Source organism: Mugil cephalus, chromosome 23, assembly GCF_022458985.1.
Source record: "Mugil cephalus isolate CIBA_MC_2020 chromosome 23, CIBA_Mcephalus_1.1, whole genome shotgun sequence".
In the NCBI taxonomy this organism is placed as follows: Eukaryota; Metazoa; Chordata; class Actinopteri; order Mugiliformes; family Mugilidae; genus Mugil; species Mugil cephalus.
The window spans coordinates 11,326,334-11,348,646 of NC_061792.1; the positions used below are offsets into that span (position 1 = coordinate 11,326,334).

The 22,313-nt window shown below is 44.4% G+C and overlaps 1 protein-coding gene across 1 annotated transcript in view; it reads right to left on the minus strand.

The window, feature by feature from the left end:
- Window positions 1-212: 212 nt before the first annotated feature.
- Window positions 213-22,313, minus strand: part of LOC125000875 (fidgetin-like) — a 33,612-nt gene continuing 11,511 nt past the window's right edge. The window contains exon 3 of the mRNA XM_047576619.1: window positions 213-6,494. Within this exon, the coding sequence (XP_047432575.1) occupies window positions 4,219-6,494 (2,276 nt within the window). The 3' untranslated portion in view covers window positions 213-4,218. The remainder of the gene's footprint in view (window positions 6,495-22,313) is intronic.

A 22,313-nucleotide genomic window follows, 5' to 3' on the forward strand; every position in this document is an offset into this window, starting at 1 on the left:
ATGATTTTATAATTGCACACAAGGGTGACTAACTCAAGGCTCATTAAGGCGATTTTTCAGCTGGGCTATTTTTTGGCAGGACAATACATTTATTTATTTATTTTTTTCACCCAATCCTTTGACTGATAAATAATTTCTTTTATTAATCTTTAATTTCTCCCTAAATTCATCCCTTAAAAGAAATGAATAAATAAAATGCACAAGACCTGATCTCCCAAGAAAATGTCTTTAATGAATCGTTTGTTGCTGCTTGTACCTCAGATTACATGAAAATACATTGACTGCAAGTATGGCAACATATTCACACATATAAACAAGTGGTGCATTTGTATTGTATGTATAGGTATGTACAACGGAAAAAAAAAAACAAAAAAAAAAACACGTTACACTCTGGTTTAAAGTTGTGCAAGTGTGTTATATATACTAACAATTTATAAAATCCAACACACTAAATAAAAAAAAGAAGAGTGTGCCCACGTATATACACATTCACACAACCACAGTAGTTCACAAAAGATTAAAGCAAATGTATTGGATTATACATTTCCGGGTCACCCTTTTCTTTTCAGGGTCGACCCCGACTGTTCCATCCTCACGAATGTTTTTTTTTTTTTTGTTTTTCTTGTTTTTTTTTTCAGTGTTATCGCCTGTGTGTGTGTTTTTGTGTGACGCACGGCCGACACACACTCCTCGTGCATGCTGCAGCCTGCAGGTTGCACCATCAGCTCAATGTTTTACGTACAGTCATGTGAGGTAGACTGCTCCGAACTTCATGGTGTCTCTCTCTCCTCTCCTCTCCCTTTTTTTTTTTTTTTTTAATTTTTCAATATATATTTTTTCTTCTTCACAGACATTTGGAAAGACGTAAATCAAATACCACGTGTGTGTGTGTGTGTGTTTTTTTATATAGCCATGAGGTAGAAATGCTTTAAAGAAGAACTCCATTTAAAGATTAATAAAAGAATTAAAATAAAGGACTCGCGCGTTATGTAGAAAAAAGTGACGCAAAAGAGGACGAACAAAAGCGAAGCGTTTGACCGGCGTGTTTCAAGTCGTTTGTTGGTCGGCTGTAGAGAATGAGAGGGAGATGGTGGACGCCTGTGCTGTTGTTGTGTGCTCTGAAGTGCATTAGTAGGTTTTTCTGTCCATAGGGACTCTCCCTCCAGAGGATTTGCTGACAGAAGGAATTCTGGTACAGATTGTTTTGAGGGTGGTTTTCTGACGGACCACTCTGCTTTCACCCCCCTTGTGCTGCCGCCACGCTGCCTGCCTGTCTCTCCTTTCCGTCAGTTTTGCTGATGCTCAGCAGAACTTTTTTTTTTTTTTTTTTTGCAACCCCCTCCTCCTCATCCTCCTCATACATCAGGTGCTGCACCGACGCCGCCCACGAGATAGATAGCAACACAGCTCGTGTACATACTACTGTAAAAAACAAAACAGGAAAAACATTAATAATAAAAAAAATGTAATGATTACCAATTTGGACAATCAAATAAAATAATTCCAACAAAACAAAATGCTTTAGTGCATGTGCAATAAACTATCTGACGTACTCTGACAGTAGAGCTAAGGGACAGCTTCTCACACGGTGACAAGGGGGAGAAGACAAAAAAAATAAAAAATACATTCCAATGTAATACAATGGGCAAAAGAGAACCTTCAATGTCGAAGGACTTTTTAAGACAAGTGCCAAAATCTCCCACTCAAAAAGTACGAACCCAAATGCACTTGAGATTATGTGCTTCACGCCATCCGGGTAGCTTACAGTATAATATAGTGAAAACACGCACAAGAATGGATAAATAAATAATAAAAGGTACCGATGATTTGAATTGGATTAGTGTCTCTAAACGTCTTTGATTGAAATCAGTTTTCTGAATGCAACCTGATTTGCCCTTTTGCCAACTGTGTATGGGACACATGCCCACTGGTTGGACCTCACATCACGGCTATGATGCTACTAATTGCATTACTGAATCAGTCAATCAGAACTGGTATTTTGAAGTGACCCGTGACCTGCGGTTGATTTTCCACAGATGTGAGATACATACTAGATGACTGACCCGGTGTAATTTAAATAACAGGAGCGGTAGCCTGTTCTATACCTAATCCAGTTCAAATGCATCTAATCAGTGGGAGCGACTCGACAAATCTGCATTTCTTTATCACTTTAAAGTCCAGCTGAAATCATTGTCTGTGTAGATTCCCTTAAAATGTGGCAAGTACAACAGCTTGATATTGACAATTTCTGTTGCTTTCTTTGTATTTGACCATCTTTGGTGTGCATGTTTAAAATGGTTACCTTGAGAAGAAGCTAATACTTTAGCAACAATGCAGTGTTATTTCCTAGAGAATGTGCACATTAGCTTTATTTGTGGCACCCAGATTTAGTTTTCAGCATGAATCACTATTTATTTAAACTTTTATCTGAAAAGGCGGCCATCTTTGTTGTGTACACTTACAATGGTTAGCTTAGTTTTAGTCTGTCTGACATTTATCATGAAGAGATTTTTTTTGCGGACACATTTAACACAAGACATTAGCAAAAAACTGTAATGTCAAGATGGGATCTACTCAAACTGTTTCAGTTGTGGTTTAGCTATTTCATTTAAGCACAGTGCTGAACTAACGCAAGGGATGACAACAGGTGATTTCAGTTGGACTTTAAACTAGAAAATGAGATGCCAGACGAGGAAATGTTTCCCTGTTGGCTTCCTTGATGCTAACTGACAGACAGACTGTCTGAAACCAACAGGGGTAAAGTCGACAAAATTACATTATTGTCGTTTCTTTGATAACACTGTGAATTAAATAAGCGCTTGACATTTTGAGAAACACAATTACTTGCTTTCTTGCTGAGAGTTGGAGGCTAACGTGCTAAAACCATTAGCAAGTTAGCTTGGCGGTGTCTAATCCATAGAATTTTGCATGTTTATGGGGTTTGCTGCAGCTTGACAGAGTTTCTGTTTTTAAGCCAAGCTAAGCTAACCTGCTACTACTACTAGCTTAATTGTGTCACATATCTCTCAGTGGGAAAGCAGTTAAGTGCATTTCCAAACATGTAAAACAATTCCTCAAATTGAGTTAAGTAAAATTCACCCACGTAAGACAATACCTTGCTATCAGTAAGACAAATGAGCCCATATTTTGCGCAGAAGTTACAGTAGCTGATAAACTGATGGAGCTTCCATGCAGCCTAAACATATAGCCTAGAATAAACAATGTTGATTATGGTTTTAATAAATGTACAACTCCCACCGCCCCAACACATCCCCATTTCTCAAAACCCCAAAACAACAAAGCAGGGCAACACGGTTTTACAGTTTTGAAGAGCAATGGAAATAAGTTTCCGGATTGGTCAAGTAGAAAACAGGCAACTAAAGCACCTGCCGTGAGGAAAACACAAAGACAATGTTTTCTCTTAGTCCAACTATAGATTATGTTCCATCAATCCAGAACACATCTAGTACATTCATTGTCACCTCTTTGCTATGTAACCTAGCCGCTTGAGGTACACCTAACACTGCCAAATTCTCCTCTCAGGTCTTAGTGCTTTTCATCAAGATATCTTGAGGTACTGTACAATTCACAAACGCTTTCCTGAGTGTTGGTTGTTTGTTTGTTACGTTTGCTCTGCAGACAGGATCAGAAGAGATGGATGTGAGTCGGGGCCCAGACTACTGCTGCCCCATCGGATTACTGCTCTTAGCAAGGACGACTGACCCGCCATCAGTGGCGACTGTCAACCTGTGTATTTCAGACTCACTGCTGAAGTTTTAAAGCTCTTAATAATCATCAGCTCATGCCATGAATGTAGATTGTGAGGCAAATAAAGAAAGACAAATCAGAAAGCACCACTTCAGGCACTTGGATAGCCGACTAAATCTCAAGAAGAACAACGTAACAATATATACACAGACACTGGGGCGTCTCTTCTGAAGCCAACTTGCTTGCAATGTGTAAACAATGCCTGGCTTTCTGGAGTGTCAAGCCTTCAAATTAAAACTCTTGCTCATTAACTGCAAAACTGCCAGTTGTCTCTTCAAACCAGGTCTCTCGGTGCATCTCAACCCTGCCTGTGAGAACTCAGTGGGCTTGTGTTGGCCTTCTGTGTGCCGTTCCCTCCAGCACAATGCTTCTGCCCTGAGGGGAGGAATTGCGGAAGCCTCTTTTTTTTTTTTTTTTTTTTTTTTTTTCTCAAGGGCGGGATCTATCATTTCACTGACTGCAGCCGAACATTTTGTTCCACTCAGTGTAAGTGTCAATCTCTTTCTGCGATATACTGGACTGGAATTTACAAAAGACACTCTCAATGTCCTGGTAGGTGAGGGGTCTGATCTGTCCCCGGGGCATCATACCCGTCATGTCCATGCCCTGTGCAGAGACATGTAACAGACCAACAAGGGCCTCCTGGCATAGTCTGGCCAGATCCAGTCCGGAGAAACCCTCGGTACGCTGGACCAGCAGCGCCAGCTCCTCTTCGCTCAAGCAGTATTTGTGCTGAGACTGGGCCAGGAGCTGGTTCATGATCTGGTGTCGGGCTCCGCTCTCTGGCAGGGGCACCAGGACCCTCCTAGCAAAGTACCTTCGCAGCCCTTCGTCCATGTCCTGGGGTCTGCTCGTGGAGCAAACCACCAACATTTGGTTGCCTCCGTCCTCGCCTGAGCCCATAAGAAGCGAGTCCAGTTGGGAAAGCAGCTCGCCCTTCAGCCGATTGATGGGGCTCTCCTCGCTGAGGTGGGCCGACAGGAGCATGTCCACCTCGCTAATGAACAGTACCGAGGGCTGACGGCAGCGCGCCACCAGGAATGAAGTTCGGATGATTTTTTCTCCATCTGCCAGCCACTTGGTGGCCAATGTGGAACCACTGAGTTGGAGGAACGGCGCCCCCAGCTGACTGGCCAGGCAGCGGCCCAGCAACGTCCTGCCACTGCCCCTGGGGCCAAACAGCAACACGCAACGCGGGGCCGGTCCCAAACTGCTGAACATATCTGGACGCAAAATTGGCCACAGGACCTCCTCCTTCAGGGTGGCTTTGGCCAGTTCTAGACCTGCAATGTCACTCCAATCCACCGGGGGGCCCTGCTGAACGATTTCAGAGGAAACCATGTCCAGGAGGTGAGGGTCACTGGCTTTAAGCTGCTCTTCAGCGTGTCGTGAGGAGGAGGTGGATGAGGAGGAGGTAGGCCCCGGTGCTGAGTGGGAGAGGTGGAGACGGTGATCCTCGGCGACTTGCTCACCGAGGGAGGGGGAGGTGAAGCTGGCTAGAGAGTCTGCCGAGCGGGAGCCCCCCAGGGTGGAGGAGACGTAGGTCGGTGGAGTCAGTGGCCCACCTGTTGCCTGGCTGCTGTACTTCCTCTGCTGCTGCTGCTCGGACGGCATCGTTGACTGTTTCTGAGGATTAAAAGGTAACGATGACTTTTCAGCACTCCTGTCGAATCCACCACCGCCGGCACTGTTGGAGCCTCCATTTGCGCTGCTGCTGTCTGCTATCCTGTACATGGGGCTCTCAGCGGAGCTCCGCGTCTGGCTATAGCCAAAGTTACCGTAAGACGAGTCTATCTCTCCTTGGCCTGTCATGTAGAAGGCTTTCCTCTTCAGCGAGTTGGAGGAGCTACTGTTGAGAGGTGTGGGTGCAATTGGGGTCAGGTTGTGGCTCTGGTATGGGTATCCAGGTAAAGCGGAAGAGGGGGGAAGTGGCGTGGGTGCAGCAATGCCCGAGGGGAGGTACGAAGAGGGAGGGGGTGCCCCCCCAGGGCTGTATCCTGGCCCGACTGAGCTCTGAGCCGGGTAGCCTGCTGGGGGGTAATTATAACTCGACAAGTTGGGGGAGCCGCCATTGTAAGCGGGGACTAAAGTGGGGTGGGAGGGCGGAGGAGGGGGCGGCTGCAGGAGCCCGGAGCTGTGCAGGGGGGAGGGAAGTGCTGGGGCGGGGGCGGACTGGGAACTGTAACTACTGTGCAGGTAGGAGCCGCTGTACGCGGGGCCGTATTCCTGAGAGGCCATGGAGGAGGAGTGTAGGGAGGTGGCCGTGTGGCTCCCACAGCTGCTGCTGGAGTAGCTGGGCTCGCTCAGGGTGCTGGACGCCAGGCCCGGGGAGCTGCACATGCCGGACACCACCTCCGACGCCGCCGCCACCCCTCCCTTCCTGACCGAAACCCCCTCTGGGATGCAGCTCATGGGGTAGACGCCGTCCTGCCAGGGCTCCGATTCGCCCTTCCGCCCGTTCATCACCCCCGCCGCCTCGGGGTACGAGCCCGGCATCTCCAGAATGCCCGAGTACTTCTCTGCATACTTCTTGAGCAGGTTGGAGGCGGTCAGGGCCGAGATGTCGTCGTTGGCCCAGGCGTACTGGTAGGAGGCGGAGCGCTGCAGGTGGCCGGGCACCGCCCTGTAGGCCTCGGCCTTGTGGGCTGGGGAGCGCGTGGTGGAGGAGATGTCGAAGTGCTGTTCGGCCCACTGGCTGTGCTCGGGGGTCCACTGCATCTTTAAGCCTGGGGGAGACACAGACACACGCGCGTTAACCGACAAAACTGTCTCAGCAATAATTGGAACGGCGACACCTTCAAATTGGCTCAAACGGAGGGTGGTCAATTAAAAAGGGGATATTTATCTATTTATCTGGAGGCTTATGTGGTGAATCATCATGCGCGGGAATTGTTAATTCGTACATCTCGTAAGGACTCTGCCAGGGAGCGTCTGCCGGCGTAGCGCGGCTCAGAAGGACGGGGGGGGAGAAAGGCTGGTTACGGCAGCCTAATGCACCCTGGCCAGACCAATAAGACAGAGGCATTGAGGGTCACTCTATAATCCCCGGCTCATCTGAGGTGGCTGGAGATGGGTTTGAAAATGCGCCGAGTGCCACAAACACACACACACACACACATCCAACCAACCCCCCCGCCCCCCACTCCTCTCTTGTGCTTTCATTCAACACACACACACACACACAAACCTGTACTCAGACACAGACGTTTATAAAAAAAAAAAAAGAACTATCTATGCCTGCACTCAGGCGTGATGACGCGCACACACACTCACATCCACTGACCCAGACAGACAAACACAGGCACGCACACAGGAGCTGTAGCGAGCTATGAATTACAACACTATGTGTCTCAAGCTTAGTTCCTGTCTGCACAGCTCCACCTTGACCTCCTCTCTCCACCATTCTCTTTACCTTTCTGTCTGCCTCTCTTATCCATGAGTCCCTGCCGCTGTGCCTTGTCCACCCCACCCCCCCTCCACCCTTTGCTTTTTTTTTCTTCTTTTTTTTAGTGTTGTCCATTTTCCTCCTCCCCCTTCGGCGAGATCCGTCTTTATTTCTCGTCACCTCCTTTTATTCCGACTCCATCCACTTCGATATACATCTCTCCCTTTCATTCCCTTTCTTCCACGGCCACCTCTCCTCTTATTTACTCCCCGCGCGCTCCCCCCTCCCCTCCCCTCCCCTTCCCCTCCTTCCTTGCTCCATCTCATCTCAGGCACACACTCACCTGGCTCTCCCCTTTATTGCCTCGGGAGGCTGGAGAGCCACTGTTTCCTTTAATCCCAGCCAATGCCATCTGCAAACACTGACAGTCACACGGCGCACTCCATCGTTGTCTCACTATCAAAGCCGCGGCGCTATCAAAGGCTGGACGGGGCGTAATCACAGCAGCCGCGCGGCAGATTGAACCCCGTTTGATTTGACTTAGTGCACACAAATAAAGGATAATATCGGTGTCATTTAGGCGGCTTCCTCCAACTTATTGACTGCCAGCGGTTGCATGTAGAGACCCACAGCTGGGGGTCTAGTGAGCAATCCCTGCCTCAGAATTGCTTTATGTGTGTGCGTTTTGCGCTTGTGTGGGTAAAGCAGCAGCGCGGCGGACAATAAAATCCATTCCTCCCATCCGTTAATGCAAAAAAAAAAAAAGAAAAAAAAAAGCAAAAGGCACAAACGGCGTAATATTCACACTCTCTTGCTCTCTTTTTCGAAGCTTGTGTTTGTTTAGTAACACATGCAGAAGGAGGGAGGTGGGGTGTCCCCAGACTCCTATTTCCTCTCTGATTCTCCTCTCCAGCCATCTCTCGGCAGACGCCAGTGCCTAATTAGCAGAATGGCGATCTGCTAATTGCGTTAATTTACAACATTTTAGCCAAGGGGAGTCTTGCAGGGGGCTGGCAAAGCCCGTCACCCCCCCACCACCACCACCACCACCAAACCATCGGCGTACGGAGCAGGGAACACCTCAGACAAAGAGCTAAAAAGGGGAAAGTTTCATATCAGCTGGGAGGCTCCTTTTAATATTATTTAAAAGGGGAAAACTGGATAAAATAAGAGGAAATTAGGCTCTAGGCCATAGGTGTTCAACAGGGGGTCCGTGACCCTTAGGTGGTCCGCGGAGGTACTGCAGGGGGGTCGCAAAATTTTTGATTGATTAGACATTTTTTATATATTTTTTCATTAACATGAATCCAACATATTTTAATAAAGGGATAAATGGAGGCAGAAAACATTACCAACACCCTACTGTTGCACATGTTTGAACCTCTCTCTGGTATATTTTGCTAATACAATTGTATTGTATTATTATTAATATTATTATATTTTAACAATCGCACACCTATATTTCCTTTTTACTTTTTTCTACAGGGACTTTTTATATGCTTGTGGATCAATAAAGTCGATCTAAGTCAAAGTCTCTGTAAATATTATTTGCGCAGACTTAACGCTGGAGAGCCTTTGTGCAGCTTAGTAATGACTACTTGTGATTCCTTGCAGCCATTCCGATCTCCGTGACCTCAGAGCTCGCTGAGAAAATTCAAACACTGCGAGAATCCAAAACGAGGACGTGGTTTGTTATTTCCTCAATAAGGCAAAATTGTCTATCAATCTTTAACACTGCAGGAGGGGGGGGGGGATCGTCAAACATGTGAAGGAATTTAAGAACCGCTCTCTGGCTTCATGTCTTCCCTGCAGCCTGGATGTGGGTTTGGCAGGGTACATGAAATCTCTGCTGTTTCAACATTAGCTTTTGAGCATTACTAAATAATACATGGCTGAAGAGGGTGAGGACGGGCGTGTAAAAAAAAAAAAAAAAAAAAAAAGGACGTTCTAAACCACATTAGACTGTTGAAGTATATAGATTTTTATATATATCTTTTTTCTAGCCCGCAGTCCACTCCCCGTCTGATTCAGGAGCTATAATCACTGCACGTCTTCCCTCTCTGCAACAGGACCCACCGTGGGTCAGTCTACATTGTGATTCCGCTGCGGAAATATCCACCTTCACATTTCATTTAAAGGGGCATTTCGCTCTCTCTTCCTTTCAGTAATCTAATTACTGACCTCCGCCGGCGATCAAGGAATCACACTGTCATCAAGCACTTGACCTGAGTGACAAAGCACAAAGTCCATTTTCATAGTGAATTCAGCTGTGCAGTAGAGGGAAACTAAATAGTGTGATTGTTGCCCATTTCATGATGTGACACGGATTTCTTTCTTGTGTTCGGTTCTTTCACGGGTGAAGAAGTTAACATGAAACAGAGTAAAGAACATGTGTTTTCATCACAAACTAGAATCATCTTCTGGTTAGGTAACTCTAGACTAATGTGCCCAGACAAAGACGTATCAGGTGAAAGCTGTGTGTAAAATTACTTTTCACATAACTGACACAGTCTACTGTACATGAAAAAAAAAAAAAAAAGACTCAAAACATAACTGACCTAGCTTCAAATTTCTGTGGCCACTTCTGAATAATTTAAAGCTGAAGGAATACAGGAATATAAATGAACGCTGCATTCAAAACTAGTCAAACAAGGTCACAAAAAGCAGCAAGTCTCTCCCTATATGCTCTATATTTATTTTAAAACCAACCACGTGTTTGTCTGGCAATGATTCTTTGCAAGTGTACGCTGCAGCAAACAGGAGAAACTGAACAATGGTTACTAATGTAACTCAGGTTCTGTGAGTGCACCGTCATCCTTAGGGGTATGAAACCACAGATCACCAGACAGGGACTGGAGGACTAGATGTATTATATAGAGATTGACCAATATGGATTTTTAAGGGCCGATACCGATTATTTTTACACCAGAAGTAGCCGACGGCCGATACCTGCTGCCGATTTCTCCATTTACAGGATAAAAATTACACAATAACAAATGTTCCAAGTCTTAATTCAACATAAATATTTATTGAACTCAACAACAGCACAACAGCAACAATCTAAACTGTGGACAGTGGTTGACTGACAACCTGCACTATTAGTTCTTTAAAAAAAAAAAACGTCAGCTAGCTGGCTAGCAACATTTCTACAAGTACAAGCATTTTCCAGCTTTCCAGCTGCGTGCAGTGGAGGAGGGGCAATGTATGGGCTTCACGGGTCCACAGCATCTTGAGCAGCACAGGACTGTCAATCTCTAGTCACTGTAGATTTAAATGTGGCTTTAACATAAACAAGAAGGACAGACACGAACCAAAATGGCTGATATAAATTTGTTCCCTAAACTAATAGAAGCTAACCAATCTTGTCACAGTTAGCTCTATCACGTTTATTGAGCACTGCCTGTTTTAGTTTGTTAGTGCATTAGTTCCGAAGCTCTCAGATGTCTTCACTTGCCCCTGATTGTTACCCCCACTCCTGAAGGTTAGCCCCGCCCCTGATTGGTAGCCCCGCCCTGATGTATCTCACCTGTGCCTCATTGTTCCACTTGTATTTAGCCTCGGTTTGCCGGTCCGTCTCTGTTCTCCATGACAGCCTGTTGCAGTTATTTTGATCTGATTGTGTGTTTTCTGTTGTTTTTTTCTAGGCATTTTGTCTTTTTCCTGTTTTGCAAGAGAAGACTTTTCAACCGCCCTCTGTCACAAACAAGTCTCTTAAGAAATATGGCGAAGACAACATTTGTTTGGAAGTGAAGTGAGGACGTAGTTGTAGGGAAAAACAAGCCTTGCATGTCATGCGGATATGTGACACTCCATCACACTCTCTTTCTGTGCTCTGTTTAAATAAACACAACTCTTTCTGATTCCATCATTAATAAAGATAACATATATAAAAGAGTGTGTCAGACTCCATCAGGGCTTTCATCTCCTCTATAATGAGGTTAATGCAGAGACGCTGTGATTACCCCAGCAATGCAAATGAAGGCCAAATGATAACTTGCACTATTTAAATAAGGTAATAGCGATTACGCTACGTTATTCAAATGAGGACAGCTGCTTTGAACCGAGCGCTTTGAACTCGCCGCTCCTTCTCCCAAACATATGGAGGAGGATTGACTTTGCCATCATTCAGGGTTGTTTCCTCTAATTCAAATGTTAAAAAAGACAAGCATCCAACTGTCGTTACTCTGGCTGCATCTTTCCATAAACTCTCAAGGCTTTTTTTCTTTTTTTCTTATTTAAATTATGAAAAGAAGAATTCTGCTAGCTCGTGGGGAACTTTTAATACGGCGACGAGTGTTTCGGCTGTGGTGGCCTTCATCAAGGTTACGGATGAAAGCCGCGTCCGAGTTTCAGAAGGGTAGCCGAATTCTTTCCATTCACCATTTTTTTTTTTTTTTTTTATTATTTTCTTTATTTTTTGCTCCACGTTGCACCGAGAAGTGATTACAGCACTTCGACAGAGCTACAAGGTCTGCGGCGCGTTTGATTTCCTCCTGCGTCTTTCGCGGCTCGCAGCGCCCGGGGGAGATTTGCAAAGCATTTGGACAGACAAGAGATTTTCTTTCTTAAAAAAAAAAAAAAAAAAAAATGTGTATCGGTCGAAGCAGCATCCGACAAAAATCTCCTCCGCCTTCGTTTCGCGTTATTTATTAATTTATTTTTTCTTCTCCTCTTTTCAGCCTTCACACACACACACACAAGCCTAATCATTCTCATTACACTCGGCGTCCATCTGCATCAACAGAGCTGCCTATTACCGTGCATGTGTTTGTGTGTGTGTGTGTGTGTGTGTGAAGTAAACAGCTCTTTAGAGAGAGCTAATGAGCTCTTTTAAGTCTGTCCGCTGTGTGATTCTGCAAGCGGGGTGTCAGAAGCAAACTGCCCATTTTGGTAACGTCATAATTAAGCCGCATGTGTTTGGGAAAAAGAGACGCGCATTTAAAGACAAGATTCATCTTTGTCTTTCTATTTTTTTTTCTTCTTTTTTTAAAAGCCTCCCGGGCGAAAGTCGGAGGAAGAGGAGCAAACGTGACAAGTGATAACTTCATCAAGAGAGACCTGTTTCCGCACACCACTGGGGAAATCTTAACCAGCCAGTTATTCAAATCCTTATAAAATACACCAGAGGGCATCTTTTAACCTCGAAATCACTGCCAGGGTGCACACACACACACACACACACACACACACACACACAAAAAACCCTCAATATGCAGCATACTGTATGTTGTTTAACGATGTGTGTGTGTGTGCATATTCTCGTGTGCGCCTGACAACCTCCGGACTGCCTTGTTAATGAGTCCGACACACTGCGACTAAAGCCACAGGCTACGGGCGTATTGGCACGCAACCTACAGGAGAGAGTCAAATAATGTGATTAGGTCCTCCAAAAGGCAATTAATTATGAAATTAGTCATGAGCCGGTGTCAGACGCACGCACGGCTAAATTCGTCTTTAGCGTGCTGGAGCGAGAAACGCCTGACGCTGACGGAAACGTCGTTACTGGAGCCAAAAAAATTGTGAAATTTTCTCATCATTCCCTGCGACAGGCAACAAAACTCAATCTTTTGAAGGCATCGGCTCCAGCCGCAACTTAACCATTACAACGACTAGTCGGGCCGCAAAGCGACGACACAAACAACAACAACAACAACAACAGATAAGGGAGTAAACAGTGCGAGTTCAAAGTCTAGACGGCGAGCAGTGACCGGGAGAGATGAGCTGTCACTAACTCAAAGACAGGAAAGGAGGGGAGGGGGGGCCTTGCTGTACAGATGACAGCTCGGAGCCGTGCTCTAACTATATTTGACAAATGACAGCGTCTTTAAAAAAAAAAAAAGGAAAAAAAAAGAGAGAAAAAAAATCAAATATTCATTGAAATCTCTGACCTCCTGATAAGTTTGCGCAGCTTTGACCATCAAACACTGGAAAAAAATGTTTGCGGAGGAATTGGGCTTAATGTTTTAAAACATTAGGCTCCAAATTTAGCCGGCGGAAGAAATCAAGACTGAAATCTGTAACTAAATTCCAGAGGCGTATCATCGCCGTCGCCCCGGTATCAGATCTTCCCTTAGAGCTGTATAAATTGACACTGTCTAAATTTCCTTTTACAAGACAGACTATTGAATGGATGGGTTAAATGGGTAGGGCGCAGTTAAACAAATGCTCCGGATCAAGGAAATTGTGCGTGGCTTCTTTTGTCATTCGGAGAGGAAATTGAGAGATATTCGGCGGGGGCTCAAAGCCGCTAACGCGTGGCATTCATCTATAATGCACTCGGCCTGTCCGTCAGATACTCCATTTCCTGTGACTAGCGCAGCGTGCCTAATCACCCGGCTCCATGCGGGGTTCCTTCCTCAAAGACGGCCCTGCGCACACACACACACACACACACGTCAACACACACAGCGAATGAAGACAGACACACACATACACAGAAACATCGGCCCCGCTGAGGCAAACAGATTATTCTTATCTGGCGAACAAAACATCTGTAAAGACTCTCACCACCACTGTGCTCTAACAGTGTCGCGACCCCAACAGCATCTCCGCAGCTCCTCTTTCATCACTCAGAGAAGCCAGCACGAGCCGGCAGAAGCCCACGGACGGATCATCAATAGCAGTGGGTAGCGGGGTGGTGGTGGGTTGGGGGAGGCATACGTGACTCACGCCGAATAAACACACGGGTTTTGTTTACCCAAAAACATGACATAAAACTATTTTCATCGATGGCCAAGTGTCTTATAAATTCATATTAGTGATCAATAAAGCCTCAAATGTTTCATTTAGCTCGTTATATTAGCATGACTGGTGTATTGGCATTAATTACCGACTACAAATGAGCCTTAATAAAGTTTATAAGTAATTATAAACGTCTCTAACATTGATTAATGTAACACTATAAACTACCTGTTGACTTAAAGGGCTTATAAGCAGTTATTAGTCTTAATTATCTCGAGTAATTCTTCAGTGACGGTTAATTAAGCCTAATAGCAATGGACCTGTCAGAGAGTGGAGCCGTTTCTACGCGTTAACACGGAGATGGAGGCTTAGTGGGGAGTAGACAAAGACTTGATACAGGGGTCTTCCATTTTTTTCATGTTAATGTGTATTTAAAGAAATTTAAAGTTGTGGGGGAAAATTTAAATAACAATACACACACACACACACAATATATATATATATGTATATATATATATTATATATATGTGTATATATAACATATATATATATATAATATATATATATATATGTATATATATATGTATATATATATATAAATCATATATATATGTATATATATAATGTATATAATATATAATATATATATATATATATATATATATATATATATATATATATATAGAATGCCTAATCAACCAAAGATTTAGCGGCCCCCCACAGTACCTTCGCGGACCTCCTAGGGGTCACGACCCCCCTGTTGAGGACCCATGCCTTAATACAACCTGTAAACATATATGCGAGTATGTTATCCCTTAAAAAAAGAGTTACTATTCGGTTTATAATTAATGTATTAGCTTCCTTTATTAACATTACTGGTGTATGGACTTAAATAAGCTTTTTACTGATTAATAAATGGAAATAGAGCCACAATAAAGTGAACTGAACCATTTTTATTTTCTCCATTTCTCTTTGTTTGGGATCAGTAGGACCTAAGAACTATAAAAACTTAAGCATCATCTTTGAACAGGAAATAGTTTTTGGAAAAAACAATGACCTCATGTGTGGACACTGGGATTATTTCATTAATATAACAATAAAGTCACCAATATTTAACAAAATATAAAACTGATCATTTTCATGTCTGAACATTGCTGTGCAAAAGCAGAAGTGCAAATAATGAAGTCTTCTATCGCGCGTTTACACCAACTAGTATCTGTCTATTGTGAGGACGAAATGAAACAGAAGAAGCTCCCAAAAAACCTGAAACGTAACGTCCCCATATGAGGACGCAGGGTCTCAGGAGGTTGAACACAGATCAATCTAACTCACAGGTCTTCAACAGGAGGTACTGCAGAGGGGGTCGCAAAATTATTAGTTAATTAGACATTTCTCTTTTTTAAAAAAAAAAATTCCCAAAAATTTTTAATTCCTTTACACACACATTAACATGATTCCAACACCATGATTGTTAATATAAGTATTGGTACGTGAATATTAGTCTAAATTATCCTTATTTTTTTACATAGTATGTTAGTAAAGAGATCGACAGATTGTAGGGCAACATAAGATGAAGCTGGCAAGTGACTTAAAGCTACGCAGAACTTCTAAGACGAACCCAGGACGGGTATAGGGTATAGGTTCAGCTGACCCTAGTGGAGTAGGATGCTACAGTGTTTGTCAGGTGACAAGCACGTCCACATTGGCATTCCCCACAAAGCCACTCCCGACCGACGCCTCCTCCACCCGAGGTTGCCGCCGGCGGGATCTTTCAGAGCCGGCCCCAGAGGTTAACACGGGGCCACACGCTATCGATACTCCCCTGACGCCGGGATCCATACCCGTGAACCACCACCACTTTGTTTACCTGTGTGTTCAGTAATTAAAATAGATTTCTGAGAGGAGGCCTAATCCTTTTAGAAATGACATCGATCCGACGCAAGAGAGCTATGGTGTAATTTTGTGTTTTTTTTTCCCCCCCTCCTTCCCGTACACTCTTTCTTTTTTTTTTTGTCGAGGACGCGACACAGGACTCCTGGTTGGAAACTTTGGAAAGTCCTCGACGTGAAGGACGTCATTTAGGGGGCCGGCGGAGGAGGGGTTGCGGCAGAAAAGGGTGGCAGGTGGAGATAATAGAGAGGAAGCCTCTAACCTCGTCTAAAGCTGTCTGTCTTCGTAAATAAAATGAGATAATTATTGAGTGAACAACATTATACGCCGACGACGCACTCTTTCTTCGGCCCCCCCTCCCGCCGGCGCAGTTGTAAATCTCAACAAACACGGTGCTTTTGGACATTAAGTGCTCGCTAAGCACAGTGGATGCATCATATTTCAAGAGCAGGCGTTGTGTGGGTGAGGAGCTGGGGAAAATGGAGTGTAATGGTTATCCATTATCTTATACGGCAACGGCGGCAATGATCATTTTCAAGTGACTCATTTCTGGAAGTACCTATCTATTGGCCACTCCGAGAGAAGACTTTGATGGCTAATCCAAAACAACTATTCAGAGGTCATTCGCTGTGGCAGCACCGAGACACTCTGCACAAGAGAACGCTTCAGCCTCCCTCATTATTCAAATACAATCCTCAGGAAGATCCACATCACAAACAGCGAGAGCAACAGCCCCGCAGTGGGCGATTACCTACGCGGCTTACTCCGAGCCACAGTGGGAACATTAACAATGCATCAACAAATGAATATATCACAATCCGAGTAAGAGTTTTGAAAGCGCCGGGGCTATTTGTCAAGGGAATTAAACAGCGATACTGGAGGTGTATTAACATATCAATGATCGCTCGCGCCCAAGTCTCTTCCGTGAGAGTTTTTTTTTTTTGCGTTATTCAATCGAGTGTTATTCTGGTGAGGTAAAATGTATTTTTAGAAGAGTAGGTGTTGCTGTTTGTTTGTGTGTGGTCTCGGCTCCACATGAATGGTTACTTAACACCACACTGATTTCCCCTCAGCAGTTAGAGGAAAACCAGCCGATGCTCAATGATGCATCACCGTGTTTGCCGCCGCCAGCCTGTGTGTGTGTTTGTGCGCATATGTCTGTCTGTCTGTGTGTGTGTCTGCCTGTGTGTGTGTGTGTGTGTGTGTGTTATCATCGCTGGCTCGTAGACAGACAGCCCAGGAGTGACTGCCGGAGTGTCACCATCTGTGGATGCATTTATGTCTGTCTACACTGGGCTGTGTTTGTCTGTGTGTGTGTGTGTGTGTGTGTGTGGGTGGTTTAGAAGGGGAAGGGGGTTGAGATGTGGGGTAGTGGGGTGGGGGGGGATGCACTCGGCCAGGTCGTAGACTGGACCACAACTCCATAGTTTACCACTCAAAACAATTGGCTAAGTCGGTGCCAAATACACTGTAAAAAATAAAGAGAAAAAAATGAATTTAACTTAAATACAACAATGAAAATTACTGTATTTATAGTGAATTAGAGTGAATTTAGAGTGAATTCAAAAATGCAAACTTGTCTAATAATATAAAAACAAAAACTTTTATAGGGTTTTCCTATTTTTTGATTTTTTGCAGTGTGTCAAACACTTGGCAAGCAAGCGATTAGAGTTCAACAGCAGTTGGTGGAGATTAACGCCCGCCCCGAGTGGTGCACGTGAAAGCCTCTTTCTGTGTGTGTGTGTGTGTGTGTGTGTGCGCGCGCTTTAGAGAAGCGGCCCTGGCTTGGGATAACCTCTACCCCAGCCTGTGAACTTGCAGGATTCTTCACGGTTCATGTTTTCGAAGCGTCAAATCCTGCACACTTCACACGAAGATCCGCCAACTCCGCAGAATAAATCAGCGCAAAGCTACGGATAACAAAATAAAAAAAATAAATAAATAAAAGAAAGACACACGAGCTCTTTGACCATGTTAACTTTGACCGGTTCTTATGATTGCATCACTGATGAGAGAGCTGCACTCAACAACCAGACACAATTTGCATTCTTGAGTCAGTGGTTTAGATGACATTTGGTCAAAAAAATAAACCAAACTACTACTGGAAACTTTAATTATATTTTCATTACATCACATACAGTGTAAAGATAAAAGTAGGATTTGAGAAAGAACTGTGATTAAACCCTTTCATGGTGCATTCAGGAGGACTGCGTACATTCCAACGTTCGCACGTCCACTAAATCCTCAGTAAATGCTAAAATCCAAGCTGAACTTTAATAAAATAAATAGTAATAATAATAAAGGAATGAGGCACAGGCCGCTAGCTGCATCCCACATGCCTCCTTGACAGCCGGTCAGGCTCCAACTCCTTATGTCTCCATCTGAACCAGAGGGGGAACGAGCGGTCAGGTGCGGACGGCGTGCGCGCGCCTCTAAATCCACTGCGCCTCGCATTATGCTGGAATTTGCGCGGGTTGTCTAAACAGTCAAACAGCGGATCAATACGCCCATCGATCGGTGGCATTGAGACTGAACTGGTCGTGTCGAGGGGGCAGGAGATTCTCACTGGAGCTCTCTGCAAATACACACACGTTTTCTTTGCTGAGGATCTGCATGAGTGCTGGTATATGAACGTTTGCAGCCCACTCGATCGGATCAGGAGCGCGCTCATCTCTGTACGAGCAGATTCGGGCCCTGTCTGCTCAAGTCAGAGCAGTCCGCCAGCAGTTTGTCTCAAAGTGAGGGCATCCAGTCAGCTCGAGCAGCTGAATATCAAGCTGGCTGGCCGCCGCCGACGTCGCTGCAGCCGCCGTCTCCTCGCGCTCAACTGACACAGTCGATAGCTTTGCATTATTCATGGGGAGGACGGCGGGGGCCCCCGACGAGATGGCCTCTCGCTGAGGGCTGGATTTCGACGCGGCCAAAACTTTACAGGGGCTGGCGTACGCCTGACACCTTCAACAACTGTTTACCGTCAGCGAAAAATGACAACGCGCGGCACGCAGAGGGGGAAAGGTTGAGGAACTTTAAGGGAGGAGGGATTTGTCAGCAGAGGCGAATTTTTGTTGGAACCGGTTTAGAAGTTTGATCACAACCGGGAACAAAAATAGCCCCACTGCGCAAATAAATAAATGAATAAATAAATAAGGCACATATTAGGACTTTTTTCTTTCTTTCTTTCTTGTCAGCTCCTCTTGCTCGCCATCAAGTCAATAAACACGGATCACAACGTTAACACGAAAACCTGACGCGTCTCTTTGCTCCGCTAATAAAAAGAAAACAAATCACAATTTCAGATGTTGCTCATGCATGTTTTTGCTGATTTCCATTACACAGGCTTAAAGACATCAATTAGCTAAACCCCCGTCTGGAACAAGAAAGAATGAAAGACGAATGGAAAAAAAAATAGCTGGTTATTTGGAATCAAACAAGAGAACCAGAGGCAATAAAGAACGTCAGGCTGCTTGATATCAGATCTCGGGAGGAGAAATCTGATGGGCACCGGTGAGCAGAAGGCATCTCAGGAGAATTGGACAAGGGAGAGATTTAATGTGATCATAGGGGACGCTCATCTTTCAGGGAACGGGGTAATAATGAGCAATCAATAACGTCCTTAACAGAGTTAGAACGGGTAGCTGACAGCAGATGTAAGGCTCCGGCTAACAGGCGACGTCTGATCTCACATTACCACGCTGGATGGAGGGGTTTAAACATGCACGCAGGGGCGCGCATACTGTACACGTGCACACGGGCGTCCAGCCCCTCAAACCATCCCATCTCCCTTTCGCGTTTCTCACCCACACATTCACACGTAGTGTCTCATGATCAATAGCTGTAATCACATTCGCTGGAGATGGACATGGCTGGAAGGGTCCGTGATGTGAACACGGGCTTCTCCGTTTATCCGGCGGCTAAGACGACAACAAGTATATAAAAAAATAATAGAAACAGTATTTATTTGTATAGTAAAAAAAGCTGAAAGCTGCATGTACCATGTTAATGATCAAACCCAATGAACACAGATGAGCCACAACATTAAAACTACAAAAAGGAGGAGTGAATAACATTGACCTGGCAATCCCCTAGATCCCAAACTGATCAAATATCTGTGGGATGATCCACAGAGGAGGCCCCTCCCCTAAACCTATAGGACCCAACAACCCCCCAACTAATAACATCCCTTGCCAGACACACCAGGACACCCTCAGAAGGCCCATGAGTAATGAGTAAAGTTGGGGAAAAAATATCGATATGGCAATATATCGCGATATTTTTTTTCCGATACAATATCGATATGTATATGTATATATATATATATATATGTATATATATATATATATATATATATATATATGTGTATATATATATATGTATATATATATGTATGTATATATGTATGTATATATATGTATGTATATATATGTATGTATATATATGTATGTATATATATATATATGTATAGTGATTTTAAAAGGAAAATCAAAAGTCACATTTTTAGATGACTGTGAACAACTTCCATTCCTCTGGCACCACTTTTGCTGTACATGTGCAATAAATTGAAGAAATTGCGAAATTGATCATTTTGATCATTTAAAAATTCTCAGTGAACTAGGTAGAATATTGCAATATATTGCAATATCATAATATTGCAATAATGTATCGTGATAAGTATCGTATCATGATACGTATCGTATCGTGAAGTCCTTGCCAATACCCACCTTTACTGATGAGTCACGACTGCTTTGGAGGTACAAAGGAGGCCGACGCAATATCAGAAACGTGGTCATAACGAGTATTAAGTATCATAGAGGATAAAGAAAAGGTAGAAAAAAATTGTTTCTTTTTATATCAACTGTTCTGGTGATATAATCAGTTTCAGTTTCAGCTCTCGCCATCAGTGCATCTGTAGATGAAGACTAATAATGGTCTAGCTGCTCATATATGTCAAATGCACATTAATTACCCTTTTTAACGTGCTGCCGTGACAAGAAAATGGCGTACCTTTTTAAAGTTTTAACGTCCAGATTAACTTTCCCCCGCGTCTGATGGCAGAAATAGTCCTCGCTAAGGAGGCACGCTGTTCAGTCTCGAGCCATTACAGACCTAATCAGCAGCTATCACATCCACGCTCAACGCTACTGAACCAAACATGAGATATTTAATGCTCTTTGCAACTCTGCACTTTCCCTCAGGTTCTGTCTGAGTTAGAGTAGGACCTTCTCACGAGCATACTCAGGGATAATGATCAAGGTATAGAAGTGGTGGGAAAAAGAAAAAGGGAGGGGGTGGTGGAGTATTTATTAAAGAGATGAGTTGTGACACAAGATAAGGGGGCGACTCTGCCGGCCAGTTGGAAGGAGAATGTCATTCCACTGCTGAAGTCCCTCGAGGGAGATGAGTCAAAGCTGAGGAACGAAGACTCCATCCAGAGCAGCCAGAAACTGAGGCCTTGATATTTCCATTTTACAAAGTGGTAGTTTTTCTTTTACACTTCACACCACCGCCCTATGAAAACATGGACCTGCATGCATGTATCACCTACATGAGAGCTTTTTGCAACTGGATAAAAAAAAGCCTGATGGACATTAGGTCCATAGATACTTTGTAAACAAGATCATGCTGCTGTGGGTGCTCCGGCTCTTGTCAACAACTTGCACTAACAGCTGACCAGATGTGTCCGAGGGTTGCAGCGTCTCCTAGCAACAGTAAAATGTTCCGGCAAATCTGAAACCACAGTGCAGATTTCTATACACCGTCGGTCCTGAAGGTATAGCGTCCACCAGAACTCGCAATTCAGCCGCCCGTAAATGTCACGTTTCCGCGACTTAATCACGACTTTAACCCGTTATTTATCTATATGTGTATTTATTTTGGGTGGCGTAGGTATCATTGCTTTGCCTACGGGGGCCCCTTATCTTATCAGTCGGCGAGCGGCGTGCAGGAAATGAGCAACACGACGGCGTCGCTCGTCCGTCAAGGCGCGCCGGGGCTCAATTACCACACACAGGGAGACGCACAAAACGAGAGGAAACTGTGGGACGATGTTGCTTTATTTGGTGGAAGTGGTAAACTTCCTGAACATAAATCTGCATTTTTTATTATTTTTTTTATTTATGCAACCTCCTCGTGTTACTGTGCATGTCTGCTGCCTTTACATGGAGACAGACAAAAGTATATATATATATACAGAGAAAGAGAGACAGATATAGAAACAATGTGAGCAGACACACTGGAAGAAACAACGATTGAGACAAACAGTTCCAGTGATAGGGAGAAAGACACACATCCACAGAGATGGAGAGGAATGCTGGATGTGTGTGCTGCATCCCGGGGGATCACTTACTCAGTATAGACACAGCACTGGAGGACAGAGCACAACAAGGGTTCATTGGCCAAAATCTCTCCTCTTTACACACACATAAACACGCACAATCCCTCCAAGCAATATTCCTGTAAGCACTCGTCCGCTGAGAATAGCCGCATTGACTGAAGTGGAGAGGAGGAAGGAATGTGCGAGGACGATAGAGCGAGCGGTGGAAGGAGAAAATGAAAACGGAGGGGATCAGGAGGAGGAGGAGGAGGAGTGTCC